Here is a 23,184-nt window from a genome sequence, read left to right as displayed (position 1 = left end):
CTATGAAGCCAGTGATTGAGATCTTGAATAAGGAAAAAATTGCTTACAGATGGGCTTTTCCATTTGCCATTTGCTATGAAATCAAGGGAAAACAATGGAGAAGCCGGAAGGTGGCGGACGCATGGAGGAACTTATATGAGATGGGCCTGACCGCAGTCGAGGCGCTGCCGACGGTGGTGGCTTCCACGACCAAGGCACGCTTACAGAAGTGGAAAAGGGCCCCGCAGAAAATGAAAACCTCAACTACCAAGAAGTGACTGTATTAATAGGACTGTATTGTTTGTCTTCATGTTTTTGCTTTTCTAAAGCAGAGTTGCACTTAAGGGTAAGGAATTTCTATACAGAATACACTTAATGAAAAGGTGGGGGCGATTAATAGTTATGCAGTAATGAGAGGCGAGTGGATGTTTGCAACGTGGAGAAAGTCTGGGGGGTATTTGCCTTGGGGGTTGCTTTTCTCTACAATCCCAGGTGGCGCTAAAGGGCGCTGCTTGGTGGACGATTTTGAGGGAGGAAGGGAGGGGGGAGGGGGGGGAATTGACCACTGGGGTGGGGACATGGCAATTCTCATATACCTTTCAGTGAATATATGGTTCAATAAGTGAATCCTAAATGACAGATTATAAATTCTTAAGTTATAACATAAAGGGCCTTAACTCTCCATACAAACGACATGCTTTAATGCGTGAGCTGAGTCTGATGAAACCACATGTTGTATTTCTCCAAGAAACTCACCTTTTACGAAAACACGAGGGGCTATTAGTCTCTAGACAATATCCAAAGGTGGCCTGTGCTTCAGATACCACAGGTACAAAAAAGAGAGGGGTTGCTATCCTGTTTCATAAAGCAGTTACAGTGCAAATCTTGCACCAGAGAAGGGATAAAGAAGGAAGATTTTTATTTTTGCATGTAAGACTGGAGCAGGAGGAGTTTACACTGGTGTGTGTATATGCTCCCAATGAGAAGCAGGAGCGTTTTTTTACTCAGCTCCAAAGAGAGTTGCAGACCTTTGCCAGGGGTAAGGTGTTGGTGGCGGGAGATTTCAATGCTACTATGCATCCTGGCATGGATCGGTCGTCTCCTCCTGCTCCGGTTGATCATAAACTTTCTCAGGCATTGAAAAACTTTGTTGAGGGGGCGGGTTTGTATGATGTGTGGAGGTTGGGTAGCCCAGGGGTAAGAGATTACACCTACTACTCACAAGTTCATCTCACCTACTCCAGACTCGATTATATTTTTCTTGATAGATCAGTGCCGGAGGGAGGGGGGAACTCTGCCACGGGATGTATTACCATCTCAGATCATGCTCCGGTCTGGACGATTCTCCCCTCTCTGAAGGAGGAGGTGAGAGAACAACGATGGACTTTTAATAATAATTTATTACAGGACCCAGAGGTCCGAGCCAGCTTCCTTCCAGTCTTGCAAGAATACTTTACACTCAATTGGGATTCTGGGCCGCCTGTCGCCATAGTGTGGGACGCTTTCAAAGCGGTTTCCAGAGGGCACTTTATAAAACATGCCAGTATAAAGGCTCGAGCCCACAAAGCACGCTTGAAACAGTGTACGGAGCAAGTAGGTGCTTTAGAGACTAGATACAGGGCGACGGGATCTGTGTCTGACTATAGAAAACTACAGGCAAAACGATTGGAAATCAAGGCCTTGCATGAGGCGAGTCTCAAATTTGCGCATGCAAGGTTAAATCAGATTTATTATGAGTGTACCAATAAGCCTGGAAGGCTGCTGGCCTCCAAATTACGAAAATTAAGAGTGGACAGACACATTCTCAGACTTAAGGATGACAAGGGAGCCATGCTCCACAAATCAGCATCGATTAGAAACCGTTTTGCTAAATATTATGAGTTGCTATATAAGGAGGATGCTGCTGTACAGACGGGGCAAATCGAGGACTATTTGAGGAACATAAACATGCCGAAACTGACTGACTCAAAGCGGGAAGAATTAGAAGCTCCAGTGCGGGTAGATGAGGTCATTAGGGTAGTCAAAGCATTACCGACGGGTAAGGTGCCAGGCTTGGACGGTTTCACAAATGAGTTTTATAAGGCATACGTTCTTGAACTGGCACCTTACTTAACAAAGATTATTAACTCAGTGAGAGAGGGGGCTCCCTTTCCTAGATCTATGATGGAGGCATGGGTGGCAGTAATACCAAAGCCTGGTAAAGACAACACTGACTGTGCTTCTTATAGACCCATATCTATACTAAATACAGATATTAAAATAATGGCGAAGATATTGGCAAACCGGTTGGGTCTAATGCTCCCTGGATTGATTCACCCAGACCAGGTGGGCTTTGTAGCAAAGAGACAAGCAATGGATAACATACGACGTACGATAGATTTGGTACATGCAGCCCGGACGAAACATCAGCCCTTAGTGCTGTTGGGACTGGACGCGGAAAAGGCGTTCGATCGAGTACACTGGGGCTACCTGGATAGGGTTTTGCATAAGACGGGAATAGGGCAGATTTTCAGAACATGGGTTCAAGCACTATATTCCTCGCCCCAGGCGTGTGTAAGAGTGAATGGGGGAACCTCAAGCTCCTTCACTCTAGAACGAGGAACCCGGCAGGGATGCCCGCTGTCCCCCTTACTATTTGATTTAGCTATGGAGCCACTGGCGGTAGCTATCAGGGAAAACGAAGATATTTCGGGAGTAAGGGTGGGATCGCATGAATATAAAGTTGCTCTCTTTGCAGACGACGTGCTTTTGTCCCTCACAAAGCCTCTGATCTCCTTACCAAATTTAATGAAGGAGATTGGGGATTATGCCAAGATATCAGGTTACAAATTGAATGTTAGTAAATCAGTGGGATTAGCGGTTGATATATCACAGGAAGTGAGGGATTCCTTGCAAGAAAACTTCACCTTTAAGTGGACCAGCAGTGCTTTAAGTTACTTGGGGGTGAAGATTTCAGGGGATTTGTCTGAGCTGTTTGCGGTTAATTACCCTGCTCTTAAGAGAGAGGTACAACGAGATCTGGACAGATGGCAGACCATGAGTCTATCTTGGTTTGGACGCATCGCTGCTATCAAAATGAACATCTTGCCACGGTTTCTGTACCTATTCCAAGTGCTCCCACTGCGACTGCCTAGGTCCTTTATATCGGGATTGCAGGACATGTTGATTAGATTTGTTTGGAATCAGAGACGACCAAGATTGGCCCGGGCTTTTCTTTACCGATCCAAAAGGCAGGGAGGACTAGGAGTACCAAACCTGCTCTGGTACTACACAGCGGCGCAGGCGAGAGCGGCTGTGGATTGGTTCAGAAAAGAAGATTTTAAATTGTGGGTTACATTAGAACAAGAATTGACGGGTTCCAGATCCCTTGGCCACTTGATGTGGATGCTGAATAAACACAGAGGAAGGGTGGATAGGTTCCCCCCAACAGTTCAGACCACATTTTATTACTGGGATCAAATGTTCCCAGAACGACAGCCTCCGGTATCTGGTTTGGCCCCAATAGTGGATAATCCCTTGTTCGAACCCGGTATCGGCAATAACACGTTTTGCAGATGGGCAGAGGTGGGATTGGACATGCTAGGGCAGGTACACACAGGGGAAAATCTCATAACCTTTGACACATTGATGGATGACTTTGGGCTTAGGCCCAGTGATCATTACGCCTATTTGCAACTGTCTCATTTTCTGAAAGCATCAAAATATAGAGAGTGTATGTGCCGTGAGATACATCCGCTGGAAGAGGTATGTGTAGCTCTAAAGGGTTCGCGAGGACTGATTTCCTTCCTCTATAAATTTCAGGGGGCGAATGCCAAGCCTTCTCTCCTACATAGGAGGAGATGGGAACAGGAGCTACAGTTCACTCTATCAGACAAAAATTGGCAGAATCTGGAAAAAAAGATACTGAGATCTTCCTTAGCAGTGACATCGCAAGAGAACGCTATTAAGGTGTTCTACCGTTGGTACCTGACACCGGTACGGTTACAACACATGTACACTAGCGTGTCAGGGGAGTGTTGGAGGAATTGTGGGCTACCAGGTACTATGGGTCACATTTGGTGGTCATGTAGAAAGGCGCAGGCATACTGGAGGGGGGTACAGAATCGCTTGCAGATGTGGCTTGGACGGTCTGTGCAGTGGCACCCCCTCGTGTTTGTATTAGGACAGAGACCAGACGGTGTCACCCCTGACCAGTGGCTATTGATTAGGGACTCACTACATGCAGCTCGGTTGAACCTAGCACAACACTGGAAGTCTCCGAAAGTCCCATCACTGGTGCGATGGATAACAAAACTACATTATATATGTGAGATGGAGAGATTAACTGCAGAAAAGCGAAAAACCAAAGCCAGATGGGCGAGGATTTGGGAACCATTCTTAAAGTGACACTAGCGATGAAAGGTATGAATAAATGTGAGAGGGTGGGGGGGGGGGGGGGAGGGGAGGGAGGGAGGGGAGAGAGAGAGATGAGTACCGGTAGGGACGATCGGCTCTTGGGGGGGATTCTAAATATGTAAAAAATTGGAAAAAACTTGAAGTGTATACAGTTTTGAATTAAGCATTGATGTTTGCTGGTGTTTAGCTATGTTCAGACTATGGATGTGATTTGAGTTGACATAAATGCAACATTATGCTATGTACTGAGTTTTACGATGGTTGTACTGGTTAAACATTTTCTAATAAACACTTCCATAAATCAAAAAAAAAAAAATCAAGCGTGGTACCGGAAGATTGGAGGGTGGCCAATGTAACGCCCATTTTTTAAAAAGGTTCCAGGGGAGATCCAGGAGATTATAGACTGGTGAGTCTGATGTCCGTGCCGGGGAAAATGGTAGAGGCTATTATCAAAAACAAAATTACAGAGCACATCCGAGGACATGGATTACTGAGACCAAGTCAGCACAACTTTTGTGTGGGGAAATCTTGCCTGACCAATTTACTTCAATTCTTTGAAGGAGTAAACAAACATGTGGACAAAGGGGAGCCGGTTGATATTGTGTATATCTGGATTTTCAAAAGGCGTTTCACAAGGTACCTCATGAAAGGCTACAGAGGAAATTGGAGGGTCATGGGATAGGAGGAAATGTCCTATTGTGGATTAAAAACTGGTTGAAGGATAGGAAACAGAGAGTGGGGTTATATGGGCAGCAACCCAACCTTTGGTGCGCTGGACGCTGATCATTGGGGATGAATGCGTTAAGCGCTGATTATCACGTGTTTGCAAGCTACTTGCGCTGAGCCCTGTTTAGCATGCATTGCATGCTACTTGCGCTAAAAGCCCTCGAGCGTGTTGTTTCATGCGCTCGAGGGCTCAGATCATGGGGTGGTAGCAAACGCCGGCGCTAGTATGGCGCTAACAGCCTCTAGCGCCAGTGTTTGCTTTTGATCATCTGCCTGTTAGATCTTCCCCACTAAGCAAGGGCAACAACGCTACATAGTAAGAAGGGATTAAAATGGTAAAAACTTACCGGTACTGCCAGCCAGTGACCAGGTTGGTATATTTCATTAGGTAGCCACAGACATTTTCCATGTGGTCACTGTTCCCAAGAAAAACAAATATGTAAATCACAAATATGTACACTACATATGACAGCAGCATTCCCCGCCACTATAATGTCCACACATAATGATTAAGAAAAAATTTACAACAAACTTGTCTGGTACATTTGCATCATTTAGCACGTTCCAGCTGTATAGGATCTTAGGCAACAGGACCTTCTTGATCAAGGATCATATTAATGTCCTTCACTAGACAGGAAGTTAAAAGGTCTGTACAGAGGATGGCATCATCCATCTCTTCCCCCACATAACCCCTGGATCCAGACAACAGCAATGAAGATCTAAAAACGAAGACACATTTCCAACCTGAAATGACACTCTTACTACTGTGCTCCAGATGGAAACATCCGGGGGACCAGAAGTGACTCTAAGATTACAGAGCACATGAATAAAGAAGAGACTCAGCAGGAGAAAGGAAGGAAAAGAAAACTGCTTACAATAATAGGTATTCTCAGAGGATACTGAGATAAAAGTTCTCACAGATGGGTGATGTTATCCATCAAAGCCCAGTGGGCTTCTAAAAGTTTGGAGAACTTTCTAGGATAGTGCTTATCAATACTTTTGTAACCATAACTCTATGATCATGAACAAATACAACTGTGTTTATCCCCTAGATGTGCAGAGTTGCACCTATAGAGAGCTCACCCACAGCCAGATGATCAAAAGCCTTGCGCTGTCCCAAACAGCGCTCTAAAATAGTGCTGGAACAGCATGGGGCATTATTAGACCTATGATCAGAGATAATGCATGCAAATTTAAGCAGCGCAATTATCTCTGATCATGGAGTAGAAGTGCGGGAGAATTGTGCATGCTCAGGCACAATTCTCCCGCACTTATTTGCCAAGTCTGGGCTGTCAAAAGCCCAGACCTGTCAAACACCGGGGCTGGAGGTCCATGGGACCACCAGACCCCCAACTACCCCTGCCCCCAGCAACGGGAGCTGGAGGTCCGGTGGTACTCCGGTCCCCCCTCCCAGGTTCATGGAGGGCTGGAGATCCGGTGGGTCTCCAGCCTCCCCTAGTCCCCCAGCAAAGGAACCAACCAGCCGCCCCCCCCCCCCCCCCCAGCGACAGGGGGGCCGGAGGTCCGCTGAACCTCCGTCTCCCCCCCTCCCAGGTTCAGGGAGGGCTGGAGCCCCACGGATCTCCAGCCCCAGTTCCCCCCTACCTTCTGTGTAGGAGGAGGAGGGAGCAAGCCTGCCTCTCTCCTCTTCCTTCCTGCGATGAAATCCAGAATGGCGGCGCCCAGCCCTGCCCAGTGCATCCTGGGATGCGGTGGGCGGGGCTACGTAGCCCAGCGCATCCCAGGATGCACTGGGCAGGGCTGGGCGCCTCCATTTTGGATCTCGTCGCAGGAAGGAGCTGAAGGCAGGCTGGTTCTCTCTTCCGACACAGAAAGTAGGGGGGAACTAGGGAGGGGAGACCGGAGGTCCAGCGGTCCTCTAGCCTCCCCTGGCGCTGGGGAGGGGGGCGGCTAGATCCTTTGCTAGCCCTCCCTGAACCTGATCATCTGCCTGCCAGAGCGAAACCCCAAATGCAGGTTTTTTTATGACCCCATTTATGGTCCCGACCTACAGTTTGTGACGCTTTGTTCTGGGACATCCCACTGTGCACGTGCAGGATTTCCTATGTTGCTTTGCTATCAATGCACAGCCCCTAAAAGCTTTAATAGGGACCCTCAGCTGCTGGGAAACAGAACACTCCAGGGCTCCCTCTTAATGCTGAATGATCCTCTATACTGCATGCATTCTGATGGCCGAGAGAAAAATAACCATTGCTGCCAACGTTGGGAATGGCTTGGCCCGTTTCTGTTTGGGTGGCAAAGGAACCAGCAGTACTGCTTTGCCACTATTTCACACAGACTCCACACCCCTGGCAGAGCCCAGGTAGCCACTCTCACACCCTGACCTGCAGCACTGAACTGCTGCAGAAGCAGCTGGGAGCCTCCTAGCTCTCTTTTATTTTTACTTTTTATAAGTTCTGCAGGAATATAGTCAGATGAAGGCGTGAAGACAGATACTCGTAGGGGGGGGGGGGAGTGCAGGTGAGAGATGTTGATCAACAGTGGGAGGAAGAGAAGGATTATGATATAATGTAGTTTCTAGGCAGAGATGTGTAGCAATCCCTTTTGTTCTGTTTTCATACTAGGTGGTATACTGGTGTTTTAGGACCGGTTTAACATTTACAGTGTTGTCTTTTCATGGAAAAGGCTCTTCAAGTTCTGAGAGTTAGTGCTGTTCTGTACCCATCCCCACTCTGTCTCTGCAAACTCAAACTCTATCCTCTCTTGCACATGATGAAAACCGCATTTTTATCGCTCAGGTTTAATATGCATGAGATTTTGTACTGTTGCAAGGACAGAGTGGGGATGGAGTTTGAGTTTGCGGCGGGGGGGGGGGGGGGGGGATAGGGACAAACTTTGTCACTGTGTCATTCTCTAATTTGAGGTTCTGTCTGTAGTCAGCAAGAGTGAAGTGAGGTATTCTGCTAGTGTTTAATTTCTGTGTAGCAGTCTGACTTGTTCTGTTTTTCCAGCATGAAATATATTGGTATTATAGCATTTTAAAGGTAGGGTTGTGGCTACTTGAGACCTGGAAGTCCGAGCAGAAGTGGAAGAAAATGAAGCATCAAATAGTCTATAAAATACACAGTTTTAATGATATGTGCAGTGTAAACAAGTCCCAGCCAAGTAAACTACACGCAGTCTGCGTGTCAGCAAAAGAGCCTTCATCAGGAGTCAACTGCAGGTGGTTTTTACACAGCAGTTTCTTCATATATGGTTTTCCAGAAATCAATAGCAACTGATATTTTCCTTGCATCATTTAATTCACGATTGATTTAATTTTTTTTGTTACATTTGTACCCCGCGCTTTCCCACTCATGGCAGGCTCAAAGCGGCAGGCAATGGAGGGTTAAGTGACTTGCCCAGAGTCACAAGGAGCTGCCTGTGCTGGGAATTGAACTCAGTTCCCCAGGACCAAAGTCCACCACCCTAACCACTAGGCCACTCCTCCACTGATGACTCAGTAGTTGACTCCTGATGAAGGCTCTTTAGCCGAAATACAGACTGTGTAGAGTTTACTTGGCTGGAACTTGCTTATGCTGTATGTATCATAAAAGTATGCATTTTAGAAACTCATCGGTGCTTCATTTTCTTCCACTCCTGAGACAGTTATTTGAGACCTTGACATTAGTGCTGCTGAATTATGACAGATTTGGTTACTGTGAGCTCTGATGGGTCCCCTTCCCCGGTATTATAAAGCAGCCACCTTTATTTTTCTGCCCGGGGCCCATTCAATTCTAGGTGTGCCACAGGAATATATGCAGAGCATGAATATATCTTTTTTTTTTTTTTTTTTTTAGTTCCAATATTTTTATTGTGTTTTATAAATGACAACAAATGGCTAAAATAAAGCAATTAGCCAACTTAACAAGTTAACAGTAACAAGCATCAGTATACATGTTCAAGTTAGGGCAAGTCCGGGATTATTTCGATAACAGATCATAATCATAAGTCACAGGAGTAATACATAATTTCAATTCTGACAAAGGTTATTACGTAGTGAGTTTAGTAAAGGAGACCATATTTTGTTGTACTTAACAAGTGAGTTATGTTTTTCAGCCACAGCATATTCATATTTAGCTAAAATACACACAGAATTCCACCATGATAAATAAGTTACTTTGTCAAGATCTTTCCAACAAAAGAAAAGTGTTCTAAGGGCTTGATGTAACATTAAATCCAGTAATTGTGCTTGATATTTGTCTATTGATGATTGTAACATTAGTGATCCACATATAACTATATTATATGATAAAACATCTTGAATATTCAAGGTGGTATAAAGTGTTGGAGGCATTTGGGATAGGCCCCCAGTTTCGCAACTGGATCCACTCTTTTTATGACTCACCCAAAGCATGCGTGCGAGTTAATGGGGCAAATTCAGCTATGTTTACCTTGTACAGAGGAACTCGTCAGGGTTGCCCATTGTCTCCCTTGCTATTCGCCATGGCGATGGAGCCTTTCGCTTCCACAATACGTGCGGATCCAAATATTACTGGGGTTACAGTGGCGGGCAGAGAGCACAAAATGGCGCTTTTTGCAGATGATGTGCTTCTGTTCGTTACTCGACCCCAGGTTACATTCCCTAATTTGTTAGAGGCGATTGATAAGTACTCGGCAGTGTCTGGCTTCAAAGTGAATATGACAGAGTCAGAGGCCCTGAATATATCTCTCCCTGATGAGTTAATGCAGTCATTAAAATCCTCATTTGCCTTCAGATGGGCACCTAAGCAGATTAGGTACCTGGGTGTAAACTTGACAGCAAAGTTGGGTGGCCTCTTTACGGCAAATTACAAGGGTTTAGCACAGGTTATTACGGCTGACCTTGAAGGGTGGGGTGACCTGGGACTATCATGGTTCGGCAGAATAGCTGTTGTCAAAATGAACGTATTGCCCCGGCTGCTCTACTTATTCCAGGCCCTCCCAATTAAGATGCCTAAAAAATATCTCTCAGCTTTACAGGATCGTATCGTAAGATTTATTTGGGCGGGGAAAAGACCGCGCTTGTCGCGGGCGTACTTGTACCAGGCTAGGAGAAGGGGAGGTTTGGGGGTCCCTAACTTGAGTTGGTACTATAGAGCAGCTCAAGCACGCGCAGCCATTGAATGGTTTCAGGACTATCCAGATAGACAATGGGTACACTTGGAGCAATACTCTATAGGTCAGAGACCTTTGGGGGCAGTGATGTGGCTCCCCAATCAGTTTCGGGCGCTTGGGGAAGAGTTATGTCCCTCTATCCAGGTTACCTTGCATTACTGGGATAGCCTGTTTCCCAAAAGGAAGTGTGCATTGTCCCGCTTATCTCCTATAGCTTTCAACCCACTATTTTACCCTGGGACAGAGAAGGGGGTATTTACGCGGTGGCACCAAGAAGGATTAAAAATGTGGGGTCAATTGTTTGAAGGTGATCAGTTACTACCGTTCAGTGCTGTGGTGGGGACTTTTCCAAATCTGAAGGGTGACGATTTTGCTTATCGCCAATTGTCACACTTCCTCAAAACACGAGCTGTTAGAGAGGTGGTAAGCAGGAACAAAACCACCTTGGAGGAAATTTGTGAGGGATCCACCATGACTAGTGGACTAATATCACGCTTATATAGCACCATTAATCTGAAGGAGTCTAATTACACTCTTCATAGGAAGAGTTGGCAGAAGGAGTTGGGCATATCTTTGGAGGAGGGGGAATGGGAGAGGTTGGAGAGAGCTACGGCGAGGGTGTCTTCACATGTTCCATTTAGGGAGAATGCGGTGAAGGTGATGTTCCGGTGGTACTTGACGCCGGAGCGCATCCAGCGCATTTACCCCGCATCAACGGGTTTGTGTTGGAGGGGTTGTGGGGTTAAGGGCACGATGGGTCACATCTGGTGGACCTGTAGGAAAGTACAGGCCTATTGGAAATCAGTGCACAGCAGGCTGCAGTACTGGCTGGGATGCGTGGTCCCGTGGAATCCAACTACTTTTCTTTTCTCTGCAAAGGTGGCGGGTCTCCCGCAGGCTCGCCAGACTTTGCTGAGGCATGCTATAAGTGCGGCTAGAGTGATTGTGGCAACTTTTTGGAAGAAGCCCTTGACTCCTCCAATAGCGAGATGGCTTAGTAAACTGAGGTATGTTTGCGAAATGGAAAGGCTCCTGGCGGAAAGGCGTAATCAGCAGCAAAGGTGGCACTCAATATGGGACCCTTTCACCAGCACGACCATGAGTCAGTGAGGCATGTGGGAGACCAAGCATTGTTAGAGGAGGCGAGGACCTAACCGGGAGGGAGGGGGGAATGGCGTTGGGAAGGGGGGGGGGACTTGGTTAAGTATATAAAAAATGTTCTACAAATTTTGGAGTGTGTGTTTTTGCCTACAAATGAAAGGTTGAACAACAATGACAGGACTGTTGCTGTTAGGTCTTTAATAATTGCGTTGACTGTGGATTGATTTAATGTGGCTTGGTGTTATCTTCTTTTTCCTCTTGTTGTATGTTTACCTTGTCAATAAAGACTTCATGCAAATAAAAAAAAAAAAAAATATTCAAGGTGGAAGATATTGTGTCCCATACAGAATTCCAATATTCTTGAATATATGGGCAAGAATAGATGATATGTTTTAGATTTCCAACATCTTTTTCACAGGTCCAGCATTTATTCGCACTGTTTTTTGGTTTTATTGTGTTCAATTTGGCGAGTTTAGCAGGAGTCCATATATCTTGAACTTGAAAAAATGTATGGCATCTGGAACAGAGAATTTCATTGTTCTGCCTTTTGCTTTTTTGTTTTGATTTTCACATATTTGCAATAGAGAAAGGGTTTTCAGCATACAGAATCTCCCCAAAAGGTTCAGCTGCAGGCGGTGCTAAGGCAAAATGCATTTTTAGTAAAGCTAAATGTGCCTTTTGGTGAAAAGTGTCCTTACATATGCTGGTGGAAAAATCAAGTGGGCCTAAACACACACACATTAAAGTGCTCAGAAGGAGGCAGGGCTCCTGCTACGGTTTAGATTCTAGTAGCTGCAGAACCTGCGTCTACTGTGCATCTGTCGCAACCTTAACCAGCTCTGACAAAGACAGCCGCAACCTCCTCTACCTCATTTCTTCATAAAAAGAGCTGTGTCAGACACTAATCCTTAGAACACTTTCATAACATAGTAACTTAGTAGATGACGGCAGAAAAAGACCTGCACGGTCCATCCAGTCTGCCCAACAAGATAAACTCATATGTGCTACTTTTTGTGTATACCTTACCTTGATTTGTATGTCATTTTCAGGGCACAGACTGTATAAGTCTGCCCTGCCTCCCAACCACCAGCTCTGGCACAGACCGTATAAGTCTGCCCAGCACTATCCCCGCCTCCCAACCACCAACCCTGCCTCCCACCACCGGCTATGCCACCCAATCTCAGCTAAGCTTCTGAGGATCCATTCCCTCGGAACAGGATTCCTTTATGCTTATCCCTTACATGTTTGAATTCCGTTACTGTTTTCCTCTCCACCACCTCCCATGGTAGAGCATTCCAAGCATAAGTTAGTGTGTCTCAGATTCAAGAAAAACAAGAGGTTAATTTAGGCTCCCTTGAATAACAAGAGACAATCTATGGTAGCATAGGGCTTATAACCAGAGAATACAGGTTCAAATCCCACTGCTCTTCTTTGTGATCTTGGGCAAGTCACTTAACCCTTCATTGCCTCAGATACAAGCTTAGCTTGTGGGCCCGCAGGGACAGGGAAATGGCTAGTGTATCTGAATCTAACTCACCTTGAGCTACTACTGAAAAAGGTGTGAGCTAGATCCAAAACAAGTAAACAGAATAAAAATTCTGCTCTCTTTTGAAACAAACTCTGTTGGTTACACAAATAGCTTGCACATATGAAGTATTGGTCCCGCGCAGATTTTAGTGCCTAAGGGCTTCTTTACTAAGCCGTGCTAGCGATTCCTGTGCGGCAAATGAGAGGAAGCCCATAGGAATTGAATGGGCTTCCTCATTTGCCGTGCCAGGAATTGCTAGCGTGGCTTAGCAACAGAGGCCCTAAATTTATATTTATTTTTATGAATTTTATTTGGATTTAGGTCTCATCTTTTTTTTGGTAGTAGTTTAAGGTGAGTTACATTCAGGTACACCACGTGTTTCCCTGTCCCCAGGGCAGAGCTTACAGTCGATTTCTTAAGACTTCAGAGGGTGCAAAATTTCAGAGGTGCAAGTGGTTTAACTGACGTGGGTTCCTCCGGTGGCATTAATTGCACTTAAATGCATTGCCCGTCATATTATGTAAATCTCAAAGTGCTTTTTTTATTCATATAGGAGACTGATTCTGCCAACCGTGAGGCACAAGCTGACAAACATGACAAGCTAAATTGAGAAACTCTACCAGTTTCCAAATACCAGAGAACACTACGGTGCAATACATATCAGAAATATTTGAGCTATCTCTATTCAACTGTCAGTAAAGAATTCCCTTTGGCAACAGGATTTGTTTGTCTTGGCATTGGGAAGCCAACTATGAGCACAGACAACCGTCTCATGACAATGCTGACTGCTGCATTGTCATTGCTATTTAAAATGTCAGCATTAAAAGCTAAGATTAGAGAATGGTTCCTTGAGCGATACCAGATTGCTAATGTGACCCAATGAATAAAGGGCGAGGACTTTTGGATTGAGCTATGTAATTTCATTAAAACAGCTGTCATGAACTCCCAAAGGTTCATCCAGTTACTTCAGGCTGGACAGGAGCTTCCCTGGACTGCCAGCGGGGAGTAGGTGTTTGGGGTCTGCTTTCCCCCAGAGAACTGTACTAATAGATTGTAGGTAGCACCCACTCCCTTTTACAAACCCTCGATAAAATCAAAAGCAGCAAAGTGGTGAAAGATCCCAACACAGCTGACTTATCTACATCAGTGGAGAACCAAACCACATTCAGTGGGCTGCCTTTACAAGGTGGACGCCCGTCTCCCCCAAATTCTCTCTTTCCTTTCCCCAATTCTATCTCCATCCCTACTCCTGGCACAAACACATCCCCCGTGGCTCTCCTCCATCCCCCCAGGACAAAGACCCCAGAGCTCTCGTTCTCAAACCCTCCTCGAGCGCACCCCCTCATAGCACACTTTCAATCACCACTTCCAAAACTCCTACAGCATACACCTCACATAGTAGAGAATGACACGGGGACAATGTTTGTTCCCATCCCCTCAAGCTCTGTCCCCATCTGCACAAGCCTCATGCAGTTATGTAGTACATCACCACAGATATATAGAAAGAGATACATTTACTCCTGTACTATGCAAAACATAATGATGGCACACGCCAGGGATGGTGTTAGGGGAGTGAAACTAAGGCAACTGCCCTTAGCTCCAGACCAGAGATAGCCCCAAGCCTGCTTGGAAGCTGAAGTACAGCTTGGTAGTGGGCTTTGGGGTCCCCTCCCAAATTTCTACCCAGGGACCCAGCCATGTCCAACACCAGCTCTGGCAGGATACACATTTCAAATCTGACACTCCACAGCCACAAAACAGAGAGAGATTCACTATGATCTTACCAAAGCAGAAGAAGGAAGAAAGCAAAACCAAACCATACCATCTGTGAAACCGAAAGCCTGAGTAGCTACCACCGAGAATGTGCCACGCAAAGAAAGTGACCGACAAGCCTCCGCATATCAGGTACTGCAGCATTCCTGCTTTATTTTGTAGGGGGGGGTTTCTGTTTTTTTTCTTTTAAGAATGTAACAGCAAACATACAACACAGCTCCCAGGGAACCTGAACTACTGAACACGAAAAAAGAAAGGACCGGAACGCACTGAAGGAGGGATCTGGATCAGTCCGGAGGGACTAAAGGAAAGCAAATTAGCAGGTAAGGTCTAATTTCTCCTTCATTGGCGTCCCTCCAGACCAGCCCAGAATGTGACTGATGGGAAGTACCAAAGCAGTATAATCATGGAAGGAAACCAAGCAACCTGGCTGTAAGAACTTTAGTACCAAAAACGGCCTCTTGACGACTAACGATAGAATCATAAAAGAGAAAGAGCAAAGAATGAGACTGATGGGCTCACAACCTTCCACCTGCTGGAGACTGAGAATATTGTATCTTTCTCTGGCTGGCAAGGGCTCTTATCGGTTCCTTCTCTAGAGTCACGGTTTTTCTCCGTCTCCACCTGCTGGAAGGCGTGCACAACCCATCAGTCACATTCTGGGCCGGTCCGGAGGAACGCTGAGGAAGAGGGAGTTATTCCCAACCACAGACAAACATCAGAGCTGTCCAGACAGGGGGGATGCCACCCCAACTACCAAGAAGACACCAGCACCCCCTCCCCACTAGCAAGGATCATGTTCCTACAAACCTACCCAATGCTAGGAACCACACTTTGGTAGGAAGACACACCCTGCACAAGGAGCGAGCCACCTACTGAGGAGGGGTGCAACCGCACAGGGGGCGAAGAGCCCCAATTGCCGTATCCAAGATTCCGCCCAGAAAGGAACCAGTTGTAGGACATCAGGGATTAAGGACCGGGCTAGGAGACAGCCCACCTCAGCTGGGAGGACGAAAGCAAAGAGCAGGAGCAAGAGAGCACATAGCCAACCAGGTCTGCCCAGACATCCGAGAACTGAAGCAGAATCTAGGCGCAGCAGCAACCATATTTCAGTCCAATGCCATTGCAACACTCCCTGGCAGGAGAATCAATTGAGAAGTGCTGCGACCAACCAAGAAGCGAAGGGGACGTCCAACTAGACAAGCAATCCAGACACGAGAACCAGTCTCACCAAAGGCCATGCAAAAGGTCACCAGCAGAAGACCTTCCAAAGATGTTGGTCAAAGAGACCTCCCCAAGGGCAACAGGAACCAAGAAACACCGAAGCAGAGAGAAGAAACCGAGAAACACCCTGGGAGGGGGAGCCTCGAGAAGCACTATAAGATTGGGAGCCCCAGGAGAATAGGGCGTCCCACAAAAGACAACATAGGGGAAAGTGAGTCCCAAAAGGCGCAGAAAAGAAGAGGGCACCCTGAGCACCCTACGTGAAAGGAAGCTCCAAGGAGTACCATGGTGGCCCAAGACCCCCCCCCCCCCCCCGAGTAGCACCACAGAAACTCCAGAGAAAAAAAAACATAGGCATGAGAACCTATAAGGATACAGAGTGGAACCAGAATCCCCCCCATAGGGAATTGCGAACAGCTATTTCCCCCCAGGAGGCAAAGGCCCACAGAGGAGCCTAAGCCTGGAATGTCCCAAAGGGACTGACTCCGCTGAGGTCCATCAAACAGGTAAATGCAATAGAGTGGAAGAAGCAACAAATGCCTATCACCAGCAGTACCATACCGGGCTCCAGGAACACTGTGGCAGGCCAAACTATTACCTAGGAAAACTGAGAGGGCCCCCAAGCCCAACGCTGAAACTCCAGTGAGAACAAAGCACGGGGATGCCAGGAAAAGCCAGACCCAGCCAAGAAGGGGGCCAAAGAGCCTCAGAGGACCCAATACCTCCAAACTAGAGCGACTGAAAACCCAAGTAGGCCATGCCGCAGCAGAAAAAAGGGAGCTCTGCCCAAAGTCCTTTAAGTAGCCAACCGAGACCGCCACAGTTGGCAAGAAAGCCCAGACTGTGACCCCTCAGCTACAGCCAAAATGGACAGGCCAGAACCTGCAATGACAGGCCCCGCAGCCAACAGGATAAAGATCCAAACCCTTTATCGCTTGCTATTCTACTGGGTATCCATTTTCCAAAGACACAGAAAGAACTTGCAATCAAACATCTTAACTGACTTTAAATTTCTAATGTGATCTAAAATAGACGAATACAAAAAATAATATACCATTTGGAACTTTTTTTTTTTTTAAGAAGCCACTGCATTGGCAATATTGGCCATCTAAAATCATCTCGACACTGGAAAACGCTTATGGAGGGAACAAATGTCTTATTACTATGTGTTAAGGCGGCCCAATTTATTTATCATAGTAACGTAACGTCCGCGAGGGCGGGGCACGGAAGGAAGGAGAGGTCTGCCCTGCTGCTGCTTGCTGCGAAGGTGAAAGGAGGTGTTTAAGGTTAGTTCCAGGAGTGACGGAGGGTGGGTGGAGGGGTGGGGGGCCTGGTGACCTCGGGTGGGGGGGGACGGCCCGAGGGCGGCCTTGTCTGGCTCTCAGCGGCCCTGCTTTCAAACAAAAATTTGCTAGGTCTTGCTTTCGGGGGAGGCCTTATATCTACCAATTCAGGAAAACCTCTACTAGGTCTTATTTTCGGGGGATGTGTATAAAATAATGAGTGGAATGGATCGGGTGGATGTGAAGCGACTGTTCACGCTATCCAAAAATACTAGGACTAGAAGGCATGAGTTGTAGCTACAGTGTGGTAAATTTAAAACGAATCGGAGAAAATTTTTCTTCACCCAACGTGTAATTAGACTCTGGAATTCGTTGCCGGAGAACGTGGTACGGGCGGTTAGCTTGACGGAGTTTAAAAAGGGGTTAGATAGATTCCTAAAGGACAAGTCCATAGACCGCTATTAAATGGACTTGGAAAAATTCCGCATTTTTAGGTATAACTTGTCTGGAATGTTTTTACGTTTAGGGAGCGTGCCAGGTGCCCTTGACCTGGATTGGCCACTGTCGGTGACAGGATGCTGGGCTAGATGGACCTTTGGTCTTTCCCAGTATGGCACTACTTATGTACTTATATGTACTTATATATACACATACACACACACTCTCTGAACCCACATTTATCATGGTTTGCACATCAGTTTCAAATCACACAACTATATAAATACAAGATATAACTGGTTAGACATTACTGTTCTCTGTCGTCTGTATCTTTCCACCCCAGAACACATCCCCTACGACTCTACTCAAAAAATGCTTTAGCAAAAGTCACAACTGTGGCATTGTACATGGATAAGTACAAATTATTATGATTTTGTTGGGCAAACTCTAGAAAACATATTTGTATGTTCACCAGCTGCTTAATTATGCTCAGTGGCTACGGAAAGCTTACACAATCTTGAATGTTTTTCACATTTTGTTGGGTCAGTGCATCAGACTTGCATGTGTTTAAATTATTTTTTCCCTCAACACCAAGCAATATACCACACTTTTTCAGGAGGGAAATCATTTGTTAGGAGACAAAGCATACACCCAAAACCAAAAATGAAATGCATCAATTAGATAGTCTCCGCCCGAAGCCAATCACCAGCAGTACCATACCGGGCTGCACCTTTTTTGTCCTTTAGATTGTAAGCTCCTTTGAGCAGGGACCGTCCTTCTTTGTTAATTTGTACAGCGCTGCGTAACCCTAGTAGCGCTCTAGAAATGTTATGTAGTAGTAGAAACCAACTATGGCAGATGTTATAACTGCAGACTTACAGTTGCATCTCCACCAACTTTTGATTGCCAACACTAGACTAATGTTCAACTTCTGTCAAATTCCTTGGAGAGCATTCATAGACAGTGATCTTCAAGTGATGCCACAGTTTTTCAACTAAATTTAGGCCAGGGCTCTGACTACTTTATTGAAAAACAAAATACCTTTTTAGGCATGTTTCATATTGGGCAATACACATTGCTTCGTTTGCACATATGCTAACAAAGCTATACATACAGTATGAAAATTAACAGTGTAGTAGGGAAGCCAGTATCCATCACACAAACAGCACAGAGAGGAGTTTTGCTGGCATGGAAGAAGAATTAGCAGAGGTTCCCACTCCTGCATCAGCGAAGAGGAGGATACAGCCACAGCATTGCAGTTTCCATGGTTCTGGTCTAGAAAAATGTGAGCCTCCATTTTTGGCTAGGGTAACTCAATCTATAATCTTTATGGCCCAAATGGCTCTCTATTCACCCCTAAAGAGGTTTAAAGTTGGACTCCTACCCTATAAAACTTGTTATGAGTGTAACTGAGAGAGCTGAATTATTTTCCAAATGATATTTTATTGTCAGAATGTTTACCTATTCTGAGTAGTGTTTGGAAAATTGTATCAGATATTTTTGATATTAAAAAAAAAAGAACACACAAAATAAATGTTACTAATATCAGAGCACTTTAAAAGATTCACTTACAGAGGACCAATGTACAGATATTTTGCTTCAACTTTGCAAATGAAATCTAGCCAACTGAAAAGATAAGCTGAATTTTAATTACTGGTGGAACATTATTATGCATTTTAAATTTGAAGCAGCAGCTGCTGAAAAAAGAAATAGAGTGGGCAATTTATTAAAAAAATATGGAAGCTTGTGAAAACAAAAAAAAACAACAGATTCCTGTATTCCCTTTTGTAAAGATTAAATTTTGAGGCTCATTTTCAAAGCACACAGACTTAACCTATGGAACTTTGTAAGCCTTGAAGATAAGCCCCATAGCAACATATGTAACTTTGTAAGTCTATTGCTTTGAAAATGAACACCATTGTCTATTAGACCATTGGTTTCTCCTTTTGTTTTCTTGTACAATTTTTCTAGCTTTTTATTGCATATCATCAAAAATCGGTTTGAATATAAGGAAGCAGGGCCAGCCCAAGGGTAATGACAGCCTGGACAAATCTTCAGCCATTCATCAAGGGTTAACTCCAGGTCCCCTCTCCCCTTACAGTCCAACATCTCTCTCCTTCCCTTCCCTCCCCTGTAGTGTCCGGCATCTCTCTCCTTCCCTATAGCGGCCAGCATGTCTTTCCTTCCCTACCTCCCTTCCCCCACCAGTGTTCAGCGGCTTCCCTCCCTTCTCTACCCACCTCTGGGAAAGCACTGGTGCCGATGTGGCAACCATTCTGTCCACAGAAGATTCAGCATGGGACCTTGAACATCCAAGCATCCTCAAGGCCTGCAGGTTCCCAACCTCTCTGAACTTTCTGTTTCGGAGGAAGCAGGATACAGCAGGCCTCGAGCATGAACCCACGCTCAATGCCCCATAACAGCCATGACGAATCTTCTATAGACATTTGGCTGGTGCATTGGTGCTGCTCTAGGCAGACATCTAATCTGCCTTATGGTCGTGCTAGGCCACAATTCAGTAATATCCACAGTGTCTATCCTTATTACTTCCTGGATGGGTTCCTGAACTGGTCTGGCAGGACTCAAGGAATGAAAATTATGAGGTAAGCATTAGTTGCGCCTTCTCTTAGTCCATGCCAGATCAGTGGGGTGTACAATGCAAAGACTCCAAATCCTAATGATGCTTGCTGTGCCACCATGAGATCCAGTCTACACTGTGGCAAAAAGAGTGTGGCATTGCCCAAACTGTTATTTTACAGATCCCCTCCAGCAAAATTCATCTAAATCCTGTTCATTACACCACCTGGGCTTTGGAATATTACAAGTATGTACTATATAAGCTATTGTGAAAAAAAAATATGTTTAACTGATTTCTGAATCTAGAGAATTCTGTGATTAAACACAGATTTTCTAGGAATTTAGTCCACAGCAAAGGACCTGCAATGGAAAATGCTGACTTTCGTATCCAAGTAACGTTTTCTTGTAAAGACAGTAATGAGAGTCATCGTGTTACCTCTGACTTTAACACCCAAGGAAATTTCCAGAACCTGTGTCATATACATTGGGAATAAACATGTCAAAATTTTACCAATAGTTTAAACCAAATCCTGTAACAGGGAGCAAATGTAACGATATCAAATCATGAGTAATGTGGTCATACTGACCTATCCCAACCACTAGCCTCAAGCTGTTGCATTCTCTATGACCTGCAACTCCTACAACATGCATGCATCAAACCTATCCTAGATAATAATTCTCACCTCCCAACAGGATGTGCCTGGGACCGTGCCTGCCGGAAGTGGTCTGCTAGGCAGGCACGCACTGACCTCAGTGACAGACAATTTGGCAAAGCAAAACAATCTGAGTGCTGGCCATTAGGACACAGGGTTGATAGGAGAGTTTTAAAAGACTGAAGGAACCGAAAGTGTTAAATGGGGGGAGGGGGGGAGTTCTGAAAGACATGAACATTTGGGAAAGGAAAACAATCTGAATGCTGGCCATTAGGACACAGGGTAGATAGGAGAGTTTTAAAAGACTGAAGGAAACAAAAGTGTTAAACTGGAGAAGGGGGGGGGGTGGAGTTGTGAATGACTGAAAGACATGCAAATTTGGGACAGGAAAACAATCTCAATGCTGGCCATTAGCACACAGGGTACATAGGAGAGTTTTAAAAGACTGAATGAAACCAAAAGTGTTCGGGGGGGGGGGGGGGGGCAAGTTCTGAATGAATGAATGAAAGAAATGAAAATTTACGAGAGGAACACAATCTGAATGCCGGGCATTTGTACACAGGGTAGATAGGACACTTTTTTTTTTTAAATGAAGGACGTGAAAGTATTACATCTTGGGGGAGGGGTGAGGAGGAAAGCAGTGGGGTATCCGGATACTGGGCGTTAGGGCCACAGGGGTACATAGACTTTTGAAAGCCTTAAGAAACCCAAAGTGTGGGAAGGAGGGGAGGGAACGGGGTGAGGGACATTAGGAACAGGGGAGGGGTCCCTGTCACACACTCTCATTCTCACACACACACTGTCACACAGACAGTCTCACTGTCACACATTCACTCTGGCTCTCTCTCTCAAACATACACACTCCCAGGAAAACCTTGCTAGCGCCCGTTCCATTCGTTCCAGAAACGGGCCTTTTTTACTAGTATTATAATAAAGCAAAGATACATATCTGTAAGCAGGTATTCTCCAAGGACAGCAGGCCTTATAGTCTCACAAGTGGGTATTGCAGCGCCGTTTTGCCAGGTCCAGAGCTTATAATAAGCTTTAGCGAGCTTTGTGTAGCTAAAGACAGGCTCCATCGTCCCGCCCACCACAAGGGCGCGGTTACTGCAGTTAAATACTACAGCATGAAAAAATAAAATAATTGGAGACAACTCCTAGGGGAGGTGGGCGGGGCTGTCCTCGGAGAATACCTGCTACAGGTAAGTATCTTCACTTTCCCTAAGGATAAGCAGGCCTATTTATTCTCACAAGAGGGGAATCCCTAGCATCCAGGCTCATTGAACACAACAAACATTGGTCAATTGGGCCTCGCAACAGCGAGGACATAAATTGAAACTATATACAAACTGAGTGAGAGTGCAGCCTGGAACAGAATAAAAATGGGCCTAGGGGTAGAGTTGGATTCTAGACCCCAAACAGATTCTGCAACATTGCCTGAATCGACTCGTATCAGGTATCCTTCTCCAGGCATGTGTGGGCTGAAGACCACGTCGCAGCCTTGCAAATGGAGGTTGACCGCAAGTGGGCTACCGACACAGTCATGGCTCTGACATTGTGAGCCATGACATAACCCTTTAGGGTCAGCCCAGCCCCAGCCTGAGCATAAGTGAAAGAAATACATCTGCCAGCCAATTAAAGACTGTGCATTTCCCGATGGCGACCCCCCCCCCCATCCTGTTGGGGTCAAGAGAAACAAAAAGTTGGGCAGACTGTTTGTGGGGCCTTGTCTGCTCCGTGTAATAGACCAATGCTTGCTTGCAGTCCAAGGTGTGCAAGGTGCTCTAGCTAGGATGTTCATGAGGTTGGGGAAAGAATGTTGGCAAGACAATCCACTTCTCAGTTGTGATGAAACAGTATAAGGTGCATCATTTACTAAAGCCTGAAGTTGACTCTGAGCTGAAGAAACAGCCACCAAGAAAATGACCTTCCAGGTCAAGTACTTCAGAAGGCAGAAGTTATTGGCTCAAAAGAAGCTTTATCACTGAGGTTCCATGAAACAGGTGGAGGTTTGATAGGGGGCTCTGACAAAAGCAAACCTCTCATGAAGTGAACAACTAGAGGCTATCCAGAGATAGGCTTACCCTCTACACGTTGATGATACACAGTAATTGCGCTGAGGCGAACCCTGACAGAGCTGGTCTTAAGACCAGACTCAGACAGGTATAGAAGGTATTCAAGCAGGGTCTGTGTAGGGAAGGAAATAGGATCTAGGGCCTTGCCCTCACACCAGATGGCAAACCTCCTCCATTTGAAAGAACAACACCTCTTAGTGGAATCTTTCCTGGAAGCCAGCAGTGGAGAAGTGGCCTAGTGGTTAGGGTGGTGGACTTTGGTCCTGGGGAACTGAGTTCGATTCCCACTTCAGGCACAGGCAGCTCCTTGTGACTCTGGGCAAGTCACTTAACCC

At 45.8% G+C, this 23,184-nt stretch overlaps 1 protein-coding gene across 1 annotated transcript in view; it reads right to left on the bottom strand.

Moving 5' to 3' along the window:
* OSBPL11 (oxysterol binding protein like 11) overlaps positions 1 to 6,875 on the bottom strand; it is a 106,642-nt gene extending 99,767 nt beyond the window's left edge. Inside the window, exons 1-2 of the mRNA XM_030210877.1 lie at positions 6,706 to 6,875; positions 5,448 to 5,516 (exon numbers count right to left, since the gene is read on the bottom strand). Coding sequence (XP_030066737.1) covers positions 5,448 to 5,516; positions 6,706 to 6,875 — 239 coding nt within the window. The remainder of the gene's footprint in view (positions 1 to 5,447; positions 5,517 to 6,705) is intronic.
* Positions 6,876 to 23,184: the final 16,309 nt, after the last annotated feature.

The sequence above is a fragment of the Microcaecilia unicolor genome, chromosome 7, assembly GCF_901765095.1.
Source record: "Microcaecilia unicolor chromosome 7, aMicUni1.1, whole genome shotgun sequence".
NCBI lineage: Eukaryota > Metazoa > Chordata > Amphibia > Gymnophiona > Siphonopidae > Microcaecilia > Microcaecilia unicolor.
The sequence above is the reverse complement of the archived record's forward strand: the minus strand, read 5'-3'. Positions and strand labels throughout refer to the sequence as shown.